At 41.2% G+C, this 22223-nt stretch overlaps 1 protein-coding gene across 1 annotated transcript in view; it reads left to right on the forward strand.

The window, feature by feature from the left end:
* The window catches only part of LOC122790510 (protein mono-ADP-ribosyltransferase PARP14-like), an 897392-nt gene that overhangs the window by 747359 nt on the left and 127810 nt on the right, over positions 1-22223 (forward strand). Inside the window, exon 13 of the mRNA XM_044058061.1 lies at positions 15386-15516. Within this exon, the coding sequence (XP_043913996.1) occupies positions 15386-15516 (131 nt within the window). The remainder of the gene's footprint in view (positions 1-15385; positions 15517-22223) is intronic.

Consider the following 22223-nt stretch of genomic DNA (forward strand, 5'->3'; position numbering starts at 1 on the left):
CAGGATTTCAGAGCCAAAAATGAGGCTTAGGGATTTCCTTCTTCTTCCTCAACATAGGCCTTTGGCAATATGCCCTGTATTAGATATTGTGGATGATGTGTTCTCAGAATCAAGCATGGCTCCTTGCCTCCGGCTCCTAGTAAGCCAGACAGATATTACAGGGTTCCTGACTCCCACAAATTTCTTTTCAAAACTCCTGCTGCTGATCCTGAGACTTTTTCTCAGGGTCCCAAGGGTGTTAAGGCTTCTACAGCCAAAAATCCTACCCCTTCTGATAGAGATTCCAGGACGCTGTATAGATGTTGTAAGAAGGTTTATACGTCTGCAACCTTGGCAATCAGGGCTTTAAACTGCCAGTTTCATATGCTTAAATATCAACAGCATTTTATGGGCTTACTGAAACAGAAAATGATGTTGATTTCTGATTGTGTGGAAAATAAAGAGTTACAGGATTTATTGCATTCAGCAGAGCAGGTTGGAAAGCATACTTTGCAATGTGGTTTTGATTCCTTGGAGGCCTCTTGTAGGGCCGCCATTACTGGATCTGTGATAAGAAGGCATGCCTGGCTCAAGGAGCAAAATCTGCCTGATCATGTTAAAGCTAAATTGTTGGATGCCCCTTTGCAGCATGATACTCTGTTTGGTAATAAAGTAGAAGAGGTTTTAAAGAAAATGGAAGACAAAGCTAAATCAATGCAAACGGTAAAAGATTTTTTGCAAATGCAGCCACCCAGGTTCCGTAGGCACTGGCCTACTAAAAATTGGTCCTTTTCTGTGTCCAACAGAGCCACTCAGGGCAAACCCAGGTGCTCAAAAGGCTCCAGATATCAATCACAGGGATCATACAGATCAAAGCAATGGGGTGCCTCCACCTCCAAATCTGGAGGTAACAAAGCACAACCCTACAGTAAGCAGTCTCAATGACTTTCCTATACCATCTCCAAGCACTTATCTTTTGGCAGCCCCCTTGGGGGGAAAACTAGCACTTCATGCTCAAAATTGGCAGTTAATTACCCAGGACAAGTGGGTATTAAACATAGTATCCCAGGGGTACAGATTTAATTTCCATACTTTGCTAATTCAAACGGATGGCTGAATCTGCCACAAAACCAGTGGGCAGAGGCCCAGAAACAAGTCATGTCCCTCACGGATATGGGGGTTATTCAACCGGTACCAGAAAAGGAAAAAGGGCAAGGATTTTATTCAAGACTTTTCCTGGTACCCAGAGAAGACAAGTCATGGCGTCCAGTACTGAACTTATCGATTCTGAACACGTTCCTGGACATTCCAAAATTCAAAATGCTGACTTTAAAACAGCTACTGCCTATGCTAGGCAAGAATGCTTGGTTAGTAACTCTAGACTTAAAAGAGGCATGCCTGCATATCCCTATAAGGGAATCTTGCAGGAGATACCTCCACTTCAAAGCAGGCTTTTTGCATTACCAATTCTCTGCACTGCCCTTTGGCTTATCTACTGTGTCCAGGGTCTTTACAAAGTGCCTGGCACCAGTAATTGCATTCTGCAGACAAAGAAACATTCAAATGTAGCCTTATCTGGATGATTGTCTCATTCAGACAGAGGACAAGGATACTCTTCTTCATCATCTGGCATTTGTAAAAAGGCTTCTAGCATTCTTAGGGTACACCATAAATGAAAAGAAATCACAACTGGTACCCTCTCAAATAATTACATTCCTGTGTGCAAGCTTGAATACAACTGCCCAGATGGCTTTCCTCATGCCAGACAAACAACTGCAATTGACACAGCATACTTCAAACAAATTGCAACAAAAACTCAGTTATCTGCAAGACACATTCTGCAGGCTTTGGGGTTCATGGCATCCTGCATTCTACTAATTCCATATGCGAGACTGCATATGAGGAAACTTCAATGGTACCTAAAAGCTTATGGAGTCAACATTGTCACAGCCTGGAAACAATGATCCCTCTCATTCCCTGTCTACAACAGGAGTTTCTTTGGTGGGCAGTGACATGTCACCAAAACAAGGGACTGTCATTCACTCTACCCCCTGCCACCCAAACCCTGGCTACAGACGCATCAGACTATGCTTGGGGGGCCCACCTGGCAAGGAGATGCATTCAGGGCAAATGGAGCCCAAACCAAATGCATCTGCATATCAACCAAAAAGAAATGCTAGCTGTTCAGAATGCTCTGACAGCCTTCAAGGACTTACTTCATCCAGGACAACTACTGATAAAGACAGTTATGTACATAAATAAGCAGGGGGGTACCCATTCCTATCCCCTTTGCAGACTAGCCATGGCCTTGTAGAACACAGCGTTGACTTACCAAATACATCTTCAAGCTCAATTTCTGCCAGGAAAGCAAAATACTCTGGCAGACGACTTAAGCAGAAATCTTATGGACCCGCACGAATGGAAACTGGATCCACAAATCTTCAACATGTTAACACAAAAACGGGGAAGCCCAGACATAGATCTATTTGCCTCTCCCCAAAACTATCAGCTGGACTAATTCTGCACAAGAACTCATCACAAAAAAGCATGGAAAGTGGATGCTCTATCCTTCAGCTGGAAAAACCTGTCAGTCTATGCCTTCCCCCCTCTGCCTCTACTCTCAAAGGTCTTATTAAAAGTCAGACAGGAAAAAACAAAAATTATTTTAATTGCTCTGGACTGGCCTCGCCAACACTGGTATCCACTTCTAAGGAATATGTCACACCTTCCTTCATGGTACCTGCCTCAGACATCTCACCTACTGTCTCAGCAGAACTATCAAATTCTGCACACTCATCTCCAAACTCTGAATCTTGCAGCATGGCTAATCAACTATTCAATACACACCTCTCAGTAAACCTGTGATGGATGTCATTTTGGAAGTCAGAAGGCCTAGTACTAGAAAATCTTATGCTGATAAATGGAAGAGATTCTGTGCTTGGAACCAAGCACAGGGAATAGACACAACAAAGCCCAATATTCCTCAGATTTTACAATACTTAACTGAGATGCTTGACAAGGGCCTATCTTTTTCTTCAATAAAAATCCATGCCTCTGCCATCTCGGCTCATTACAACACAGAGCCTCCTCTCTTTTCTCATCCACTGCTAAAACAGTATCTCAGAGGGGCCAAAAATTTAAGTCCTCCCAGGAGAGCGCCAACTCCAGCATAGGACCTCAATTTTGTGCTGAAAAAACTCATCCTACCTCCTTTTGAACCAGCAGCTACTGTGGATATAAAATTTCTTTCTTGGAAGACAGCTTTTCTTTTGGCAGTCACTTCAGCTAGAAGGGTTTCAAAACTACAGGCTCTCATGGCAGTGGAGACTTTCATTATATTTTACCTGAACAGGTGCCTAAGGTGGTATCCAGTGTGGCTCTTAACCAAACCATTCACCTGCAGTCTATTCCAGAGTCTGGGGAGTCTCTAGGTCAGGAACCTATCCCTCCAGCATGTTTTGTTTATTGTGATGACAAGATTTAGATCCCTGGAGCGTGTGGCTCTGAGGGATTGGGATTTCTTTAAGTGTAGCATGTCCAACAGCTCTGGGTTTGACATGGCCTTGTATGTTAAGGAGAGATCGCCTCGGAGTAGACTATATGCGACGGAGTATAGCTGGAGTTTTTTAAGGCAGTCAGCATAGGCCATCTGCTTTAGACCTGTGATTCTTTTAGTGAGGTATTTCTGCAGCCTTTCCAGTTGTTGCAGATGTCTTGAGAGGTACATACCAAATGGGGTGTTGTATTCTATAATGGGTCTAATGAGGGATGAGTACAGTGGGACAATTACCTCCTTTTTTCCTGGATGAAAAGCCCTTAGTGATGAGGTGTGCCACATAGAAGGATTTCCTGACTGTTGTGGTGATGTGGTTATCGAAGGTGAGACCACTGTCCACCTGTGTCCCTAAGTCTCTTATCACACTTTCGGTGTTTAGTGTACTGCCACGTATGTGGTAATTCACGAGGTCGGTAAAGGGTGAACACATTCTTTAGTTAGATCTGGCTGAATAAGCTGACTGCATTAATAAAATCACAGCTGTCACTCTGCATTAAAGCATCAGTGTGCCGGATCCTTTTCAGGTCCTTGGGTGCAATTTGTATAACTTTCTGGATGCCTTAATCATTGCAGATAGTTTGAATTACTTTGTTGGGCAAGTGGTGAAGGGTCTATCTAGCCGACTTCTCTATGCATCTGCTATGTGACCTTTTTGCTCTTTGAACCTTATTCAGTACCTCTGCATGTGGTATTGTTTTTTTATATAAACTGTTTCAGAGCATAGCTACATTTTCCATTTACATTGTACTGATGGCTCCTGAAAAAAGTGAAACATGTTTATTGTTGGTAGGGTCCAGCTCATTGGCCTAGCTGTGTTAATTAATCCTTATTTGTCATTGTCCAGTGTGATAGAACTCATGTATGTACTCAATGGTAATTCATACTAACTGGATGATATTTTGCAGTTTGTAGATTTACTGATTCATAGATATTCCACAGTCACTGAGTCACGTGACCATTTATACCTTGACAGTACCCTCCCTCAGGCTGAACATCCTTTATCCAGGAAGTCTACACAGTTATCTAAGTAATTTAAAAGCAAGGCAGTGAGACACACTCGTACTAACTGATGGTATCAGAAGTTTCAAAGCCCACTCGAATGCAGATAACACAGACTCATATGCAGAGGTGTGTACCAATGCCCCATATAACCACTTAAGCAGTTGTATAGAATCGTCTCTTCCTGACCATACCTGACAGGAATAAAAACAAGTCTTGCAGAAAAAAACAAGTCACATTGGTTGATCCCTAGTATAAACAGGATATACAACAAGAGAAGGAAACTCATGTCCAAGAATAAGAGGGAACTGGCTCTGTAGAGGAAGAAATCCCTCCCTAGCTTAAACAAACAAATTTGAGATCTTCACAAGTCCTTCAAAGCTAATTCCAAAGTAAAAATAGCCTCCCTAGCTAAGGATAATCACAAGGCAATCTTTAACTACGTCCGAAATTTTAAAGGGAATAACCAGCTATGTGCTGAACTGGTTGTGGATGGCACCACCCATACTCAACTAGAGGTAATAGCCAACCTGCTAGCTGACAGATTTGCAGCAAACTTCACCCCCATCCCTTCCAGTCATCCCCCAAAGTATACATGCACCATTCCTCAGCCTAGTATGTCAAGAAAGCAGGTCATCTCGGCACTGTCTAAGGTCAAAAACATGGCATCAATGGGACCAGACAACATCCCAGTTTGTCTTTTAAACAACTTAAAACATGACCTAGCAGACCCACTTGGATCCCTGTTTAACCACAGCCTGTGAATTGGCTGTGTCCCGGCAGAATGGAGGACAACAACAGTAATCTGTCTGCACAAAGGAGGACCATCATCTGACTCTGAGAATTACAGGCCCATAAGCTTGACTAGCCTCATTTTCAAGGCCATGGAAAGAATCATTGTGGACCTTATTAACAAGGACATAGGTAATCTCCAGACTCTGGACCCAACTCAGTTCAGCTTTGTTAAAGGTAGATCATATCTGTTAAACATGGCTGACTTCTTTGAGAAAGTCAAAGAGGCCCTGGATGAGGAAATACAGTGAATATCACCTTTCTTGACCTAGCCAAGCATTTGACACAATCCCCCACTCAAGTATTCTAGATAAACTCTCCCAATTGGGAATTAGTGCCTACATTACCAGATAGGTAGAAAACTGTCTCACCAACAAGACACATACTGTCAAACTTTGTGGCTTCACCTCTAGCAAAAAACCAGTCACCAGTGGCATACCATAGGGCTCTGTACTGTGCACTTTAATACTTGGAATTTATTTCTCAGAAGTCCAGGCAAACTTGGAGGGCCTGTGACTGACCACGTTCACTGATGATTTCAAATTGGAAGCAATCATTGAGTCCCCCAGCAATGTTAATATACTGCAGGCAAGGTTAATGCAGACAAATGATTGGTGCTAAAGCCATGTATTAAAGCTAAATGCAAAAAAAATGCATTAGTATTCCCTTTGGAAAGCTGACAGCCCTACTAAATACATTATAGACAGCATCCTCCTAAGAGTGGACCCAGCGGTATGTGATCTGGGTACTCAGGTTGATAGCAGTCTGAACTTTGACCATCATATAACCACAGTAGTAAGGAAATTCTTCTTTGTGGCACATCTTATAAGTAAACATATTGCATCTAGATCTAAGGATGTTATAATTCCAGTATATTTGGTCCTCATCAGACCAATAATTGAGTACAATACTCCCTTTTGTATGCACCTCACCAGACATCAGCAACAATTAGAGGGACAACAGAGGTTTCTCACCAAGAAATTACAGGGTAAACATAACAAGTCTTCCGTGGAAAGAATGAAAGCCCTGCCACTGTATTCTGTCTCCTAAGGGGTGACCTGTGCTTAGCTTACAGGGTAATCTCTGACCCAGCTTTGATGGAAATGGTACACGTTTGTAAATCAAACTGCATGAAGTTCACTTGATCCAGGGATCTTAACATAACTTCTGACATGAACAGGGCATATTGGAGAGATAGATACATCTCCCAGAAATTGCCTTTTCTCTGGAACAAGCTTCCAGTTCATGTGAAACAGAGCCCCTCCTTGATCCTCTTCAAACAGAACCTAGATCAATAGATGAGTGACCACAAATTCACTCCTGGGGTGGTGCCCATGTCTCTCCTGGGCAGAGGAAGTTGGTACTAACTACCATGCATACTTACCTCTGCGAACTTCACTTGCCTAATCACCAACATTTGGGGCAACTCAGAATAACATGGCTAGGCTTGTAAGGGCTCTAGGGCCTTTAGCCTAGTAACCTTCTGTGAACCTATGAACAGTGAGGAGAAGTTTATTCTGCAGGCATGGGGGGAGCAGGAGAAACTTGTTCCAGAAGCCTTTTTTATTTTTATTTTATTTATTTTACATTTGTTGACCGGGCTAATCCAACTGGATACATGTCCATTTTCAGTGGAGGCCCGAGGAGAAAAGCTCCAGTCCAGCTTTTCTGCTGGACATGATGTAGGTTAATGATTTTTTGGTGGTGTCATTGTATTTGCAGAAATATAGGAGGTGCAGGGCAACCAGGTCTCTAATTGTATGGTAAGCAGGACAGCGGCCTCCTCTCAAAAGACTATAAGACACTAAATAAATAGATAGAGCTTCCAGCCTTCCCTGATGCTGGGAGACTATAGGCTTGTGATCTTTTTAAATTGGAATCTTTAGTCTTTCTAGTTGTTTTGTATGTTTAGACAGATATCCAAAAGGAGTATTTTACTCAATAATTGATCTGATCAATGATGAATATAAGGGAATTATTACCTCTTTAGACCTGGAAAATATACCTTTGGCAATTATCCATTATTATTAGCAAACATCATACCTCAAAGTGGCCTGATGGGGACTGTCATGCTAACATTACTATGTTTTGCAGCCATTTATTTATAACTGGGTAAATACACTTGTCCAAAGACCCTTTTCAGGTACAACCCAGACAAGAAGGTGACTAACAGACTTGTGCAGTTCATGTGTCCCCATTAAATGATGCAGCCAGGCCTCTGTTGTCTTGTATTTTCTTTTAGGTACAGTAGCAGTACCCTAAAATGTTCTTTGTGTGAGTATATGCATTAGCATGCCGTGACTTACTTTACATTTTATTAGCAGCAACCTTTTTCTTCGGTTTTAAATGGTGTGTGAGAAATAGCTGCCTGTTTTAATATGAGGTGTCAAATGGATTACTCATTCTTTTTAGTATTCACACTTGAAAACATTACAGTGTTTCTATAAATTCTTTACTTATGATCCCTGTTTTTATTTTAAAGCGGTGACTTAATTTGTTTTATTAAGGGTATAAATCTCAGCTGTAACTTTTCACATCCTCTTCTATTTACTGATTTCCAGAGTGGCCCAGTGAGTTAGCAGATGCTACAAGAGGCACATAAGGAAATAATACAAGATCCCACAGCTTGCTAAAGAGGTTTGCACCAGTACTGACAAGAACCCATGGAGCATAACAAAGATTCTATATAAATAGAAGTAAAAGAATAAGAAGTTCAAAGGTACAGGATATGAAACGGGATGAAGTAACGGCCAGAGAGACTGAAACAAAGTTAAGAAAAGCCACTAATTGGAAAATTCCAGGCCCAGATGCAGTACCTAACTTCTGGCTAAAAGTTTTAACATCCTTGCACAAAGATTTATCCATGAGTAAGAACTATTTATATGCACACCCCAAACAGACACCAACCTGGCTAACAACAGGAAGAACAATGCACCTGCTTAAGAGTGAACCTACAAGCTACCCTAAAAATTATAGATCAATAACTTGCCTTCTGACAACATATAAACTGTACAGCGGAATTGATGGCAACAGAGTTTATACTCATTTAGAAGAAAACTCAATTATGGCAAGAGAACAAAAAGGTAATAAAAGAAAGTCATATGGAACAAAGGTCATAGTGGAGAGCTGTAAAAAAGGGGAAGAATCTACGTATGGCATGGATAGACGACATAAAAGCTTTTGGCAACATTCCATATTCATAGATAAAAGAGTGCCTAAAAATGTATGAGATACACCCTACACTGATAAACTACATCACAGCAACCATGTAACAGTGGCAAACTACTTTGTAGTTAAGCCATGATTAAGAACAAATTATTATTTCAGGAATAATAATCCAAAAGGGGATATTCCAGGGTGACCCTCTTTTCACCGCTGATTTTTTGCCTTGCCCTTAACCCATTAAGCTGTCTGCTTAACAGATTAGGTCATGGCTATAATTTGGTTACCAGAAAGCAACAAAGTGTAAAGACTTCTCATCTTCTCTTTGTCGATGATTTACAACTGTATAGCTTATCAGATGAGGAACTGAAAGCACAACTGCAAGTAGTCAAAACTTTTTCAGATGATGTTAGAATGTCCTTTGGTCTTGAAAAATGTGCAAAAGCAACCTTTAAAGCAGGAAAGCTGCAACACCAAGAAAACATCAGTTTGGGACAAGAATGTGATATAAAAGAACTTGAGCAAGAGGGATTATATAAATATTTGGGTAATGATGAAGAATCAACAATAAAACATGAACAAATCTGAATAAAACTCAGTAAGGAATATTTTAGAAGACTTAAATTAATCCTGAAAACGGAGTTGACATGTAGGAAAAAAGTTCAAGTCATAAACCAATTTGCTCCTCCTGTCAATTTTGGAGTGATTGACTGGCCCCAATAGGTGTTGAATAGATTAGACAGGAAAACAACAAAGATGTTTCATGCTCATCAAATGATTTATAAAAACCCCGTGCATACTAAGGTTATATATTCCCCTTTCTGAAGGAGATATGGGCCTCCTTGAAATTGAGTGCATGTATAGATCTACAGTGGTGGGATTGCACACACATCTGTTGACCTCACAAGACCTAAATATAGTGAAAGTTTTGAAACATGAGGAGAATAAATGTAAGATGACTTTCCTGCTTAGTCTTGCACAAGCATATTGGCATCAAGTGGGAATGGAAATCAAATCAGAAGGTGATAAAAATCAGGCAGCAACTGAATGTGCCAAAAAACAAAAGAAAGAATGTAAGGTGAAGAATCAGATGAGAAGGCAAATCAGGATTGAATGCAGGAATGGTTAAGGAGAGGCGAATTCAAACCAAAAGATGAAAGGTTAATATTGGTGACCCAAGATAGTGGACCATGTACACACTGGTTTACAAAGCCCATTGAACATATGGGAGAAACAGACAAATGCAGGTTTTGTAAAACAGAATTGGAAACAGTTGAACACCTTGTTGCTGGTTGTGACATACTAATGGCAGAAGGACTGTATACCGAAAGGCATAATAATGTGGCAAGACTGTTGCACTGGGATTGTGCAAACATTATAGTATTGAAGTAACTGAAAAACACTGGAAACATGAGCCACAAAGCATCATAGAAAATGATGAAGTCTACATCAGATGGAATTACCCATTACCAACAGTTCAAAAGACAGATGCGAGAAAACCTTATATAGTGGTCCATGAAAAGAAGACAAAAGTAGCATTGATCATTGAAATTGCTACACCCAGTGACTAAGTGTCTTGGATACAGAGAGAAAAAAAGTCATAAAATATCAGGATTTGCAAGCAGAAACAAAAGCAATGTGGAAGAAAGATACCCGGATAGTTCCAATAGTAGTAGGGGCAACTGGGTCTTATAAAAAAGAATCTACAATCGTATTTAGATACGTTACCGATACATGTAACTCCATATAAATTGCAGAAGAAGTCATTACTGGTCACATTGTGGGTGCTGCAAAGCGCACTTTTGGCTGACATCAAAAATTGAAACAATACTAATTTAATGAACTTTAATCATACTTTGACTTAGGAATGGAGTCCATTCCTGTCATGGTAGTAAAAACCCAAAAGATTTGGTGAAATTAAAAAGTCAAGTTTAATTCTACCATTTCATGGCTTATTATATTTTCTGGAAGACAGTATCAAGTAAGAATAGTTACTTCAGATTAAACAGAACATTTTCAATCCCTTCCAACACTTTTTAGAAGTGATTTTTTAGACAGATATATATGCAGTGTTATTCAATAACATTTGTTTTGCTCAGGTGAAAAGCACCATATCAGATATTTTGCCTGTATAAAATTATGACTATTGTGTTTGGATGGAAAACTATCAGACTACCATTCAAAGAGCTTTATTCATATTCCCCCCTGAACCTCATACTTAAGTATTGTTACCTTCAGGTCTGGTAAGGGCTGTCACTCCACACCCCCTCCCCTAATCTCAGAGTATCAGTTCCAGTCAAGCCTTTTGTACTTTTGCAGTAATAATTGCCACACAACATCCTTGCTGAGGAGAGTTCAGCTTGTATCTGAGCCATGTGCACGTCTAGATTATTAATGGCCATATGGCTTCCTGTTAGAGGAACATCTTACATACCTGTTAGAGGACCATCTGCCATTTGATGTGACTCAGTATACCAAACTGTATGGCTATTATTAAAAGTAAAACTTCACTGCTTATGCTAATTGCACAGTGTAGGTTGGTCAGAAAGTGTTATTGTGAGAAAGAGTTATTCAGAGTCTAATACGCCCACAGTAAGAAAGATGTTATTAATAGCTCATGGCCATATCACTGAATTAAACTTAGCACAGTCAAACCTGACCATGCTCGTATTGTCCATAGTGACCCATGATGCATAATGTTATGAAAGACACTCCCCTAGATGTGTAAACACACACACACACACACACACACACACACACACACACACACACACACACACACACACACACACACACACACACACACACACACACACACACACACACACGCACATGTAGACACACATACACATGCACACGCTTACATGCACATGCACACACGTGCAGACACACACATCCACACACACATATACACACATACATGCACATACAGCCACACACAGACACATACACACACACACACATGTCATATACACACATGCACATGCACACACACAAACACGGACACACACACACACACACACACACACACACACACGCACACACACTCATGCACACACACTCACACATGCACAGATGCATGCGCACACAGACACACACACACGCACACACATGTATGCGCACGCAGACACACACACACACACACACACACACACACACACACACATACACATACACATACACACATGCATACATATACAGACACACAGACACGCACAGACATACACATAGGCACACACATACACACACCACACACATACACACACACACACACACACACACACACATGTACAAACACACACGTACACACACACACACACACACACACACACACACACTGACACTCTCATAGAGACTCACACACAAACACACACATAGACACACAGACACATACATACACATAAACACACACACGCATACACACACACACACACACACACACACACACACACACATGTGCACACACACAGATACACACACACACACACACACACACACACACACACACACACACACACACACACACACACACACACACACAGACACACACACACACACACACACACACACACACACACACACACACACACACACACACACACACACACACACACACACAGAAAGATTCATAAAGTCTCATCCATGCCCCTGCAGACATGCACACATGTCCATGCATACGTACACAGTAACAAGACTCCTGCTGCATGTCATTGCTGCATTGCAAGTACTCCCAGATTACTGAATGGATGGCTGCCGTTATGTTACAGCTGTCACTCTTTTCCTTCAAGAATACAGTTTTACATGGCTGAGCAATTCTGTGAATCATTTGGCTGTGAAAATCAGGAACTGCAGACATTTCTTGGAATAACACATGGCTACTTAACATTAGCCACACACCTGGACTGCCATATTAGCATGCAGCTTCACCCATGAAACCACTCTGTAGACTGAGACTCCATGAGGGGAGAACTTCAGAAATAGAGAGGTCTTTGAATTTGAAATACTTTGTATGATGCAGAAACCTTATGCGCTGAGGCATTCACATCCTGCTAAGCCTTTCTGAATCCTGGTGCATTTCTTTTCTAAGTTGATCCTGATAAGTATTAACAGCATAATTTAATGGTACTAAGGTCCATTTGAAAAGACAAAGACAAGTATAAAAGGAATTCTTGTAGGACTTCATAAACAAAACTTCTGCCTGGGGCATCCATTATTCACTCATGTGAAGCTACGTATTTTGAGCTGATGTTCACATACCTGTGTCCTGTAAGTAGCTGTTTTATAGTCTGGATTTCAATATAATGACTTAGATTTTCATAATCTTTAGGAACAAAGGGTTTTATTGAACTAATTCATTTAAGGCAGAAAGTGACAAGCAGTGCAGGCTGAGCTCATTAGAATTATCAGTATGCAATGGTAGGGATGGACAGCAATGCACAGCAGTACAGATGGACAGCAACACGCAGCTGTAGGGATGGATAACAATGCACAGCAGTAGAGATGGACAGCAATGTGCAGCTGTAGGAATGAACAGCATTGTGCAGTGGTAGGGATGGACAGCAATGTGCAGCTGTAGAGTTGGACAGCAATGTGCAACTGTAGGGGTGGACAACAATGTGCAGTGGTAGGGTGGGGAGCAATGTGTATTGGTAGGGTTGGACAGCAATGTGCAGTGGTAGGGATGGACAGCAATGTGCAGTGGTAGGGATGGACAGCAATGCACAGCTGTAGAGAAGGACAGCAATGCGCAACTGTAGGGATGGATAGCAATGCGTAGCTGTAGGGATGGACAGCAGTGTGCAGCTGTAGGGATGGACAGCTATGTGCAGTGGTAGGGATGGACAGCTATGTGCAGCAGTAGGGATGGACAGCAATATGCAGTGGTAGGGATGGACAGCAATGCACAGCTGTAGAGATGGACAGCATTGTACAGCTGTAGGGATGGATAGCAATGCGTAGCTGTAGGGATGAACCACAGTGTGGAGCTGTAGGAATGGACAGCAATGTGCAGTGGTAGGGATGGAGAGCAATGTGCATTGGTAGGGGTGGACAACAATGTGCAGTGGTAGGGATGGACAGCAATGTGCAGCTATAGAGTTGGACAGCAATGTGCAACTGTAGGGGTGGACAACAATATACAGTGGTAGGGTGGGGAGCAATGTGTATTGGTAGGGTTGGACAGCAATGTGCAGTGGTAGGGATGGACAGCAATGTGCAGTGGTAGGGATGGACAGCAATGCACAGCTGTAGAGAAGGACAGCAATGCGCAGCTGTAGGGATGGATAGCAATGCGTAGCTGTAGGGATGGACAGCAGTGTGCAGCTGTAGGGATGGACAGCAATGTGCAGTGGTAGGGATGGACAGCTATGTGCAGCAGTAGGGATGGACAGCAATATGCAGTAGTAGGGATGGACAGCAATGCACAGCTGTAGAGATGGACAGCATTGCACAGCTGTAGGGATGGATAGAAATGCGTAGCTGTAGGGATGAACCACAGTGTGGAGCTGTAGGAATGGACAGCAATGTGCAGTGGTAGGGATGGAGAGCAATGTGCATTGGTAGGGGTGGACAACAATGTGCAGTGGTAGGGATGGAGAGCAATGTGCATTGGTAGAGATGGACAGCAGTGTGCATTGGTAGGGATGGACAGCAATGTGCAGCCATAGGGCTGGAGAGTAATGTGCAGTGGTAGGGATGGACAGCAGTTTGTAGCGGTAAGGATGGACAGCAACATGTAGTGGTAGGGATGGACAGCAGTGCATAGCACTGATACATTGTTCTGCACCCAGTATTTTAGAGACTGCAGTCATTCTACAGACTGTTTGTGTGGCAGAATATCAGGTCTCCCTACCTCCCCTTTTACTGAAGAACTTCACTTGTTATATACATAGTAGAGAAAATTCCATATGGAGTGCATGTACAGTATGAGCGTATGCAATGCTAATTTACTCTCTTCATTTAGCACTGCTCAATAGAGGCACAATATTTACTGTGATCATGGACTGTGGATTAGGAGGCATGAGGGAAGGATGGACTACTGACACACTACATTTCCTGATGGTAAGTGCAAGATGCATTCTAGCCACCAGAAACCAAAAGGGGGATTTGGTATGTGTGGTGGGCTTGGCAAAAAGTGATGTAGGGGAAGGAAGATATATGTAATATGGCAACAAATGAGCAAGGGTGGCCATGTGTGTACAAGGCAGAGCATACTCACAGGCAAACGTGTGCGGACTTGGCATGATGTGATTATAGACGGGGTAAGTATGTTAACATGGCAAGAAAAATGTACTGAAGGTGAAAGGAGCAATTGTTCAGACATAACACACATTGATGGGTGGGTGATGAAATCCATGCACCTAGCTGTATGAGAGGATGTTGTTTTTAACTAGTAGTTGAGTAGTGACCAAGTGTTTTCACTCTAGTTGTGCATGAAATTCTAGCTTTTTACTAGAATACTACATAATCACAGAACATTCTGCAGATAATGAATTGGCAGTTCCATAAAAAAAGAAACAATTGTCTATAAAAAGAATTCTGGTCTATTTGCAGGAAAGTGACTGCAATTGTGCTGGCTGAATGTGGTAATTTAAAGGCAATTAAGGCTTTTTTCCTTGAGTGCTTTGTATGCTTTGTATGTGTCAGATGGCTCACTCTTTACCAAAATTGTACCTTCTGATATTTGCAGATCATTTCTGGCTTCTTAGATATATTTGGCTTTGCGGTTCTCCTGGCCTTTGCTTGCAAATCTTGGCACTCTCTGATATTTAGTGGAAACTTTTTTTCTTTGTGCAGAAAAGACTACTTACACTGGAAATGTTAACCACAGCATTGAGAAGATAGTCACATCTATATAAAAGACAAGTCCTCAAAATATTTGCATTTATTTGTTTTTAGATGATCTCCCATTGGAATGGGATGAAATGAAGAATGATTCGATAACTATTGTGGAACTGGATAAAAATTCCTCGGAATTCATAAACGTTGCCCTGCACTTCATGAGCACATCTAACTGTAAGATCGTAAAAGTAAGGATCTTTTTCTCCATAGTTATTTACTAGTATCTTTCATTCTTCATTTAAATTTCATAAAAAATAATCTTTTGCATTTAAGCTTCAGGTTTTAGGATGGCCTGCAAAACATGCAAGAGGAATGACAAAGATAAATAATTGGCAAATCTGCTCCATTTGTATCGTATCACAGCAAAACCTCAGGAATGAAAATGTAGTGGTAAAGTCAGCCTACCGCCTTGAGTAGTGCTTGCCTTCCCATCAGAGCTGCATATTAATGGACACAGTGTGGTTGCTGTTAATGCCTGATTTCCCTTCGGAGGTGTGCAATCACCGATGGGCACAGGGTGGTAGCTGTTAGTACCCATCTCCAGAGCTGTAAATCTAATAATATGAATAATGTAGTAAGAGACACAATGTAGTAACTGTTAATGCTTGCCTTCCCTTCATGGGTTCATGCCTAAGTGTAGTAACAGACACAGTGTAGTAATCCTTAATGCCTACCTACCCTTTGTGGGTTCATACCCAGGGCAAGAAAAAGACACAGTGTAGCAACTCTTAATGCCTGCCTTCCCTTCATGGTTTTATACCCAGGTGTAGTAAAAGACACAGTGTAGTAACTCTTAATGCCTGCTTTCCCTTCATGTGTTCATACCTTGGTGTTGTAACAGACACAGTGTAGTAATACTTAATGCCTGCCTCCCATTAATGGGTTCATACCCAAGTCTAGTAATAGACCCAGTGTAGTAACTCTTAATGCCTGCCTCTCCTTCACTGGTTCATACCCAGGTATAGTAACAGACACAGTGTAGTAACTCTTAATGCCTGCCTCTCCTTCACTGGTTCATACCCAGGTATAGTAACAGACACAGTTAATAACTCCTAATGCCTGCCTTTTCATCATGGATTTATACCCAGGTGTAGTAACACACAGTGTAGTAACTGTTAATGCCTGCCTTCCTTTCATGGGTTCATACCCAGGTGTAGTAACAGACACAGTGTATTAATGACGGATACATTTTTGAAAGTTTGTGAGCATGAAATTGATACACTGCTTATGTCCAGGTATAGACCAGGACACTTTAATTTATATTTGCAAGAAAAGCAAGCATTGGATATTCGCATTGCTGACAGACGTATTGTTATAAAATCTGCAGACAAAGGAGGTGCAGTAGTGGTGCTAGATTAGTAGGGAAGTTAGGGAAGTATCAGAAAGGGTTAAGTCAATGAGAGATGGGAAAGATAGACCTTGGTATTCAAAGAATACTGGAGATTCAATTAATAAGGGACAGAGAATTATATGTAAAGTTAGGATACCCTTTACTTTTAGTACTGATTTTAAATATATAAAGAATATAATACAAAATAACTGGAAGATGTTATTGATTGATGACAGGTTGAAAAATGTAGTAGGTGATGTGCCAAACTTCATTTACAAGAGAAATCGTAACTTAAAGTCCAGGACCTGGTGATAAGAATAACCTAGGTAAATTATATAGTGGCAAACCAGGTACATATCCATGTAAAATATGTAAAGCATGCAGGTATATTAAGACTGATAATGTGTTTGAGCATCCTGTTACTAAAAGGATATATTAGTGTCCACACTATGTATGCTGGTCTACTAAAAATGTGAGTTTATATAGCAACCTGTTCAGAGTGCACTTCTTTTTATGTTGGTAAAACCAAACGAATGTTAAAGGGACGTATTTTACAGCATATGGATGATATACAGAGAAATGTGCAAATAGGTGCAGTAACTCAACACATTAATGAATTTCCACAGCATGATTTTAAATTTATGGCTTTGGATATTTACATTCCTGCACCTAGAAGTGGTGATATAAAGAATGCCACAGAGGTTAAAGAAACCCACTGAATAGCTGGTTTGAGAGCTGATGTTCGACCAGGCTTAAACGGATTTATACCTTAAAAACCTATTTTAAAGGCTATGAAAATGTTAATTGGTTAAGGGTTTTAATTAATGTAATTGGTTTTATCCCAGCTCTATCCTAGTCTAGTCTAATTAGCTCATCCTGCCTAATACAGAGAGAACATCTGAGTAGGCATACCCACTTAGGCCCTGAACTTGTCTGATTGAAGACTGCTGTAACAGGGCTCAGTTCTGAGGTTTTTTACTGGTTAATTGGGTAATTTGTTCAAATCAGTTTGCTTGTTTTCTATTGTTAAATAACGAAAAACAAATTTGCACTTTATCCGCTTTTACTGTATTTGTGTTTCTTCCTACTTTATTACCTTATTTTACTTTTGTCTCTTCTTAAAAGTACTCAGTTGTGTTTATTCTGCTGCATTTATTACTGCTTGGTAGTAGCCTGATGGTAGCATTGTCACCTCACAGTTAGACGTTGCCCGTTCGATTCTCAGTTAGAACGTCTTCTGTGTGGCGACATGCGTGAATGGACGTTCCTTCATTGAAGGTTGTGCATTAGGCCCAGCAAGTCAACTCGTAAAAATCTACTGCCAATCATTAGTGGACCGGAGTTCCGCTGTGGCGACCCCTAACCAGGAAAAAGCCGAAAGACACAAACAAGTAGCCTGATTAAATTGTAACTGTTATTCTAAATCTTTTGGTTAAAACACTTGGGCTTCAGATGAGTTGTTTTACATTAATAAGGTTTGTAATCTGCACTGTTGTGGCAGGAGAGGTAGCTTACATCCTTCTAAGTTGGGAACTGCTGATTGAAGGCTCAGTGTCTGTTATTCTAAAAATGTATTAGTTCTGGTTTAAGCACTTGGGCTGCAGGCCAGTTATTTTACATTAAGAAGGTTTGTGGTCTGCACTCTTGTGGGAGGAGAGGCTAGTTTCTGCCCTTCTGAGCTGGGAATTTCTGGCCAAAGGCTTACTGCGCTTGCTTGTCTGAACTGTTTTTTCTGATATTGGTGCACCTTGTCTGCTGTAGCATAGACTAGATTCAGGTCTGCTGAATCTAGCTTTGTTTGTATAACTTGAGCACTAATCCAGGCCATCTTTTTTGGAAAAGGTTCCCCTGCACCCTAGTGGCAGGAGTGTGTGGTTAGAACTTGTCTGATTGAAGACTGCTGGAATAGGGCTCAGTTTTGAGTTTTTTTACTGGTTAATTGGGAAATTTGTTTAAATCAGTTTGCTCGTTTTCTATTGTTATATAAAAAATTGCTGTACTTGTGTTTCTTCACACTTTATTACCTTATTTTGCTTCTGTTTCTTCTTAAAAGTACTCAATTGTGTTTATTCTGCTGCATTTATTACTGCTTGGTAGTAGCCTGATTATATTATAACTGTTATTCTAAGCCTTTTAAGCACTTGGGCTTCAGACCAGGTGTTTTACATTAAGAAAGTTTGTAGACTGCATTGTTGTGGCAGGACAGGTAGCTTACATCCTTCTAAGTTGGAAATTGCTGATTGAAGGCTCAGTGTCTGTTATTCTAAAAGCACATTAGTTCTGGTTTAAGCACTTGGGATTCAAGCCAGTTATTTTACATTAAGAAGGTTTGTAGTCTGCACTCTTGTGGGAGGAGAGGCTAGATTCTGCCCTTCTGAATTGGGAATTTCTGGTTAAAGGCTTATTGTGCCTGTTTATTTGATCTGTTTCTTTCTGAAATGTGTGCTCCTTGTTTGCTGTAGCCCAGAAGTTAGTAGTTTATTGGCCATTTTGGGCTAATTTCTATCTCTTTCATTTCCCTGCTATAAAAAATGCATTTGCGTGGTTTTTTTTTGTGCTTGTATTCAGCTCACAAAATGTCTGTCAGGTGTCCTGCAGAGTTCTACAGCAGCAGAGAGACAAAAGAGAGAATTTGGAGTGATTAAGTATCATTTTTCTGCATTTTCTTGCTGTCTTTAACTAATTCTGCCTAAAACACCATTTTTTAGTGTTTCTGTTATTTAAAAAGCTTGTTTCTGCTACATATTGTACTTATTTGCTGCCTGCACTTGAACCAAGTCATTTTTATGTTTAAATAATCTGTTTAACTGTTATAGGCTACACACTAAAGTTTGATAGCCATTTCTGTGCATTTAAAGTGTTTTTTTTATTGTATCTGCTTTCTTTTCTGAAAAAAACAAAAAAACAAAATATATATATATATATATATATATATATATATATATATATATATATATACTTGTTTCCCGCCTTTCTGAACTAGTATAGTCCAGTTTTCAGGTTATTGCTGAATTCAGAGCTGTGTTACAAATTTCTGTGTTGCCCATGTCTTACTTGTATAGAAGGTAATTTCTCTGTTCACCTGTGAGAGAGGGGAGCTTTGAGAAGCCTAGCTGTCCCTGGAGGAGTGATTTCAGCCCACAAGTTAGTAGTTTATTGGCCATTTTGGGCTAATTTCTATCTCTTTCATTTCCCTGTTATAAAAAACGCATTTGCAGGGTTTTGCATGCCGGTTAGCTAGGGTTAAACTATTCCCAGCTCCACGAAGTCTACTCTTCAATTTTTCCCTTGGAACTAGACAAACTTTCAACTTAAGTACTCAAACCATTCATTTTACAGCCCAGCAATTGCTCAAAACTCATAGCAAGCACTAATTAACCCTAGCACTAGACCCCCCCCTATACTATCCAGAAGGACAAGGCTCTCTACCAGCCAATCAGTAAAACAGCTCACTTTACCTATTCAGTCATGTCCAAAGGGCAGTTTCAGGTGTACTCTCCAGTCCAACTGGTGAATCTGGGCATTTTGAGGCAATGTTACAACTGCTTCATGTACACAGAAAACCCTCTCCTTCTACCACCAAACACTAATATATGCGAGAGATGCAATTATACAGCCAAACTGGAGGCAAAGCTCTCTCAACCCAAGACTGGAACCGACAGTCAAGAGGAGAACGGAAACACTTGCAACACACCACCAGTCTCACATAGACCTACTAAACCAACACCGGCAAATAACACACATAAATGCACGAAAACATACTCGGAGGCTCTAAATAAAAATCTGCAAAAGCAACAGAGACATCCAAAGCAGACACCCAAGCAAAGTCCACACTCCATCACAAACCACGAAACACATACTTCACATAGTCAATGTGCCACTCAATCACAGCCCTTAAGGCAAAATAACATATCCAACACACTAGTAATAGGCGACTCTATAGTCAGGCACACTGATGTCCCACTAACTAGGCTGGACAAGGAGAAGGTTACAGTTAGCTGCCTGTCGGGCACCAAGATCCACCACATAACACAAGCACTCAGGTCACTCCAGAACAAGTACAAATACGACTCTGTCATTGTCCATGTTGGTGTAAATGACCTGAGACATACCTCCCTGGACTACATGAAAAGAGACATGGAAGAGCTCTCTGATCACATAGCCCAAGCCGGTATGACCCTGACCCTGAGTAGCATCCTGCCCTCACCAAGAATGATGCCACAGTATAAAGAGAAAATGATCAGTTTCAACAACTGGCTACGTTTCTGGTGTCATTCAAAGGGGATCCAGTATCTGTCCGCCTGGGATGACATGCTCGACAAGCCACGTTGCTTCACAAGAAATGGCTTGCACTTGTCACCCTTAGGCTTTCGAATACTGGCCAAGGCTTTTGCCGCCCCCATAGTGCCTTTTTTAGGCAAGGCTCAAAAGACAAACCCACCACTGTAAATAGCACAAGTAACCAAAAACTAAGGGTAATTCTACTCAATGCCAGAAGTCTAAACCTCAAAATGCATGCATTTGAGGCACTCCTATGAAGAACATCGATATCTGTGCAGTAATAGAAACTTGGTTTAAGGCTCCAGAGAGCACCCCAGCACTACCAGGCTATAACTCATATCATACTTTTCGGCCACAGAAACCGGACCGAAACACAAAAGGCGGAGGTGTATCCATATTCATCAAGGATACCCACACCTCCAGGTTAATGGTGCAGCACAATGCCTCAGAGATCATCCATGTGCAACTAACAATGGGCAAAACTGCAATTCAAATTATAGCTTGCTACAGATCACCAACCATGACCCAGGACCCCCATTCCATGTTTCTGAAAACACTGGAAAATATGAAGGTCCTACCAAACGCCCTAATATTGGGTGATTTCAATTACCCAAACATTAACTGGGAGAACTACTCAAGTACTAACTCTCTTGCCCAATGTTTCCTAGAATTTATAAGCTCGAATGCCCTGGATCAACTGGTCAACACCCCCACCAGAGGTGACAACATATTGGACCTGGTCATTACCAACATGGGAGACCGGTGTTCTACACCAGAGGTCAACCCCTCGCTGGTTAGATCAGACCATAGACTAATCATTCTGGATATCCACATTCTGCCCCCACCCCCAATCAAGGAAACCACCCTGAAAAACTTTTCAAAGGCAAACTTCACATTACTTAAGACCGAGGTGGAAAGGTTCACAGCCCCCACGCTAAAGGACAATGCTGTCCAAGCTGCTGAATCCCTTACAAAGGCACTCTATGAGCACCTGCAAGAATGCATGGATCATGCTATCCCAAGCAAAACCTAGACTCACTCCTCCAAGAAAAGGAAACCAGTCTGGTGGACCCCTGCCATAATAAAGCTATACAACAGAAGGAGGAAACTAGTACAGAATAGAGTAAAATCGCAAAAAGGAAAGACATCCCTGATCAGTATTAGCAAGAAACTATGATCCCTCATAAAATCATCCAAGGCTAGCTTCGAAAGAAACATTGCCAAGGACTCCAAAGATAACCACAAAGTGTTCTTTAGCTATGTCAAGAACCTAAGTGGAAACTC

The sequence above is a fragment of the Protopterus annectens genome, chromosome 16.part0, assembly GCF_019279795.1.
Source record: "Protopterus annectens isolate FY-2018-M chromosome 16.part0, PAN1.0, whole genome shotgun sequence".
In the NCBI taxonomy this organism is placed as follows: Eukaryota; Metazoa; Chordata; order Ceratodontiformes; family Protopteridae; genus Protopterus; species Protopterus annectens.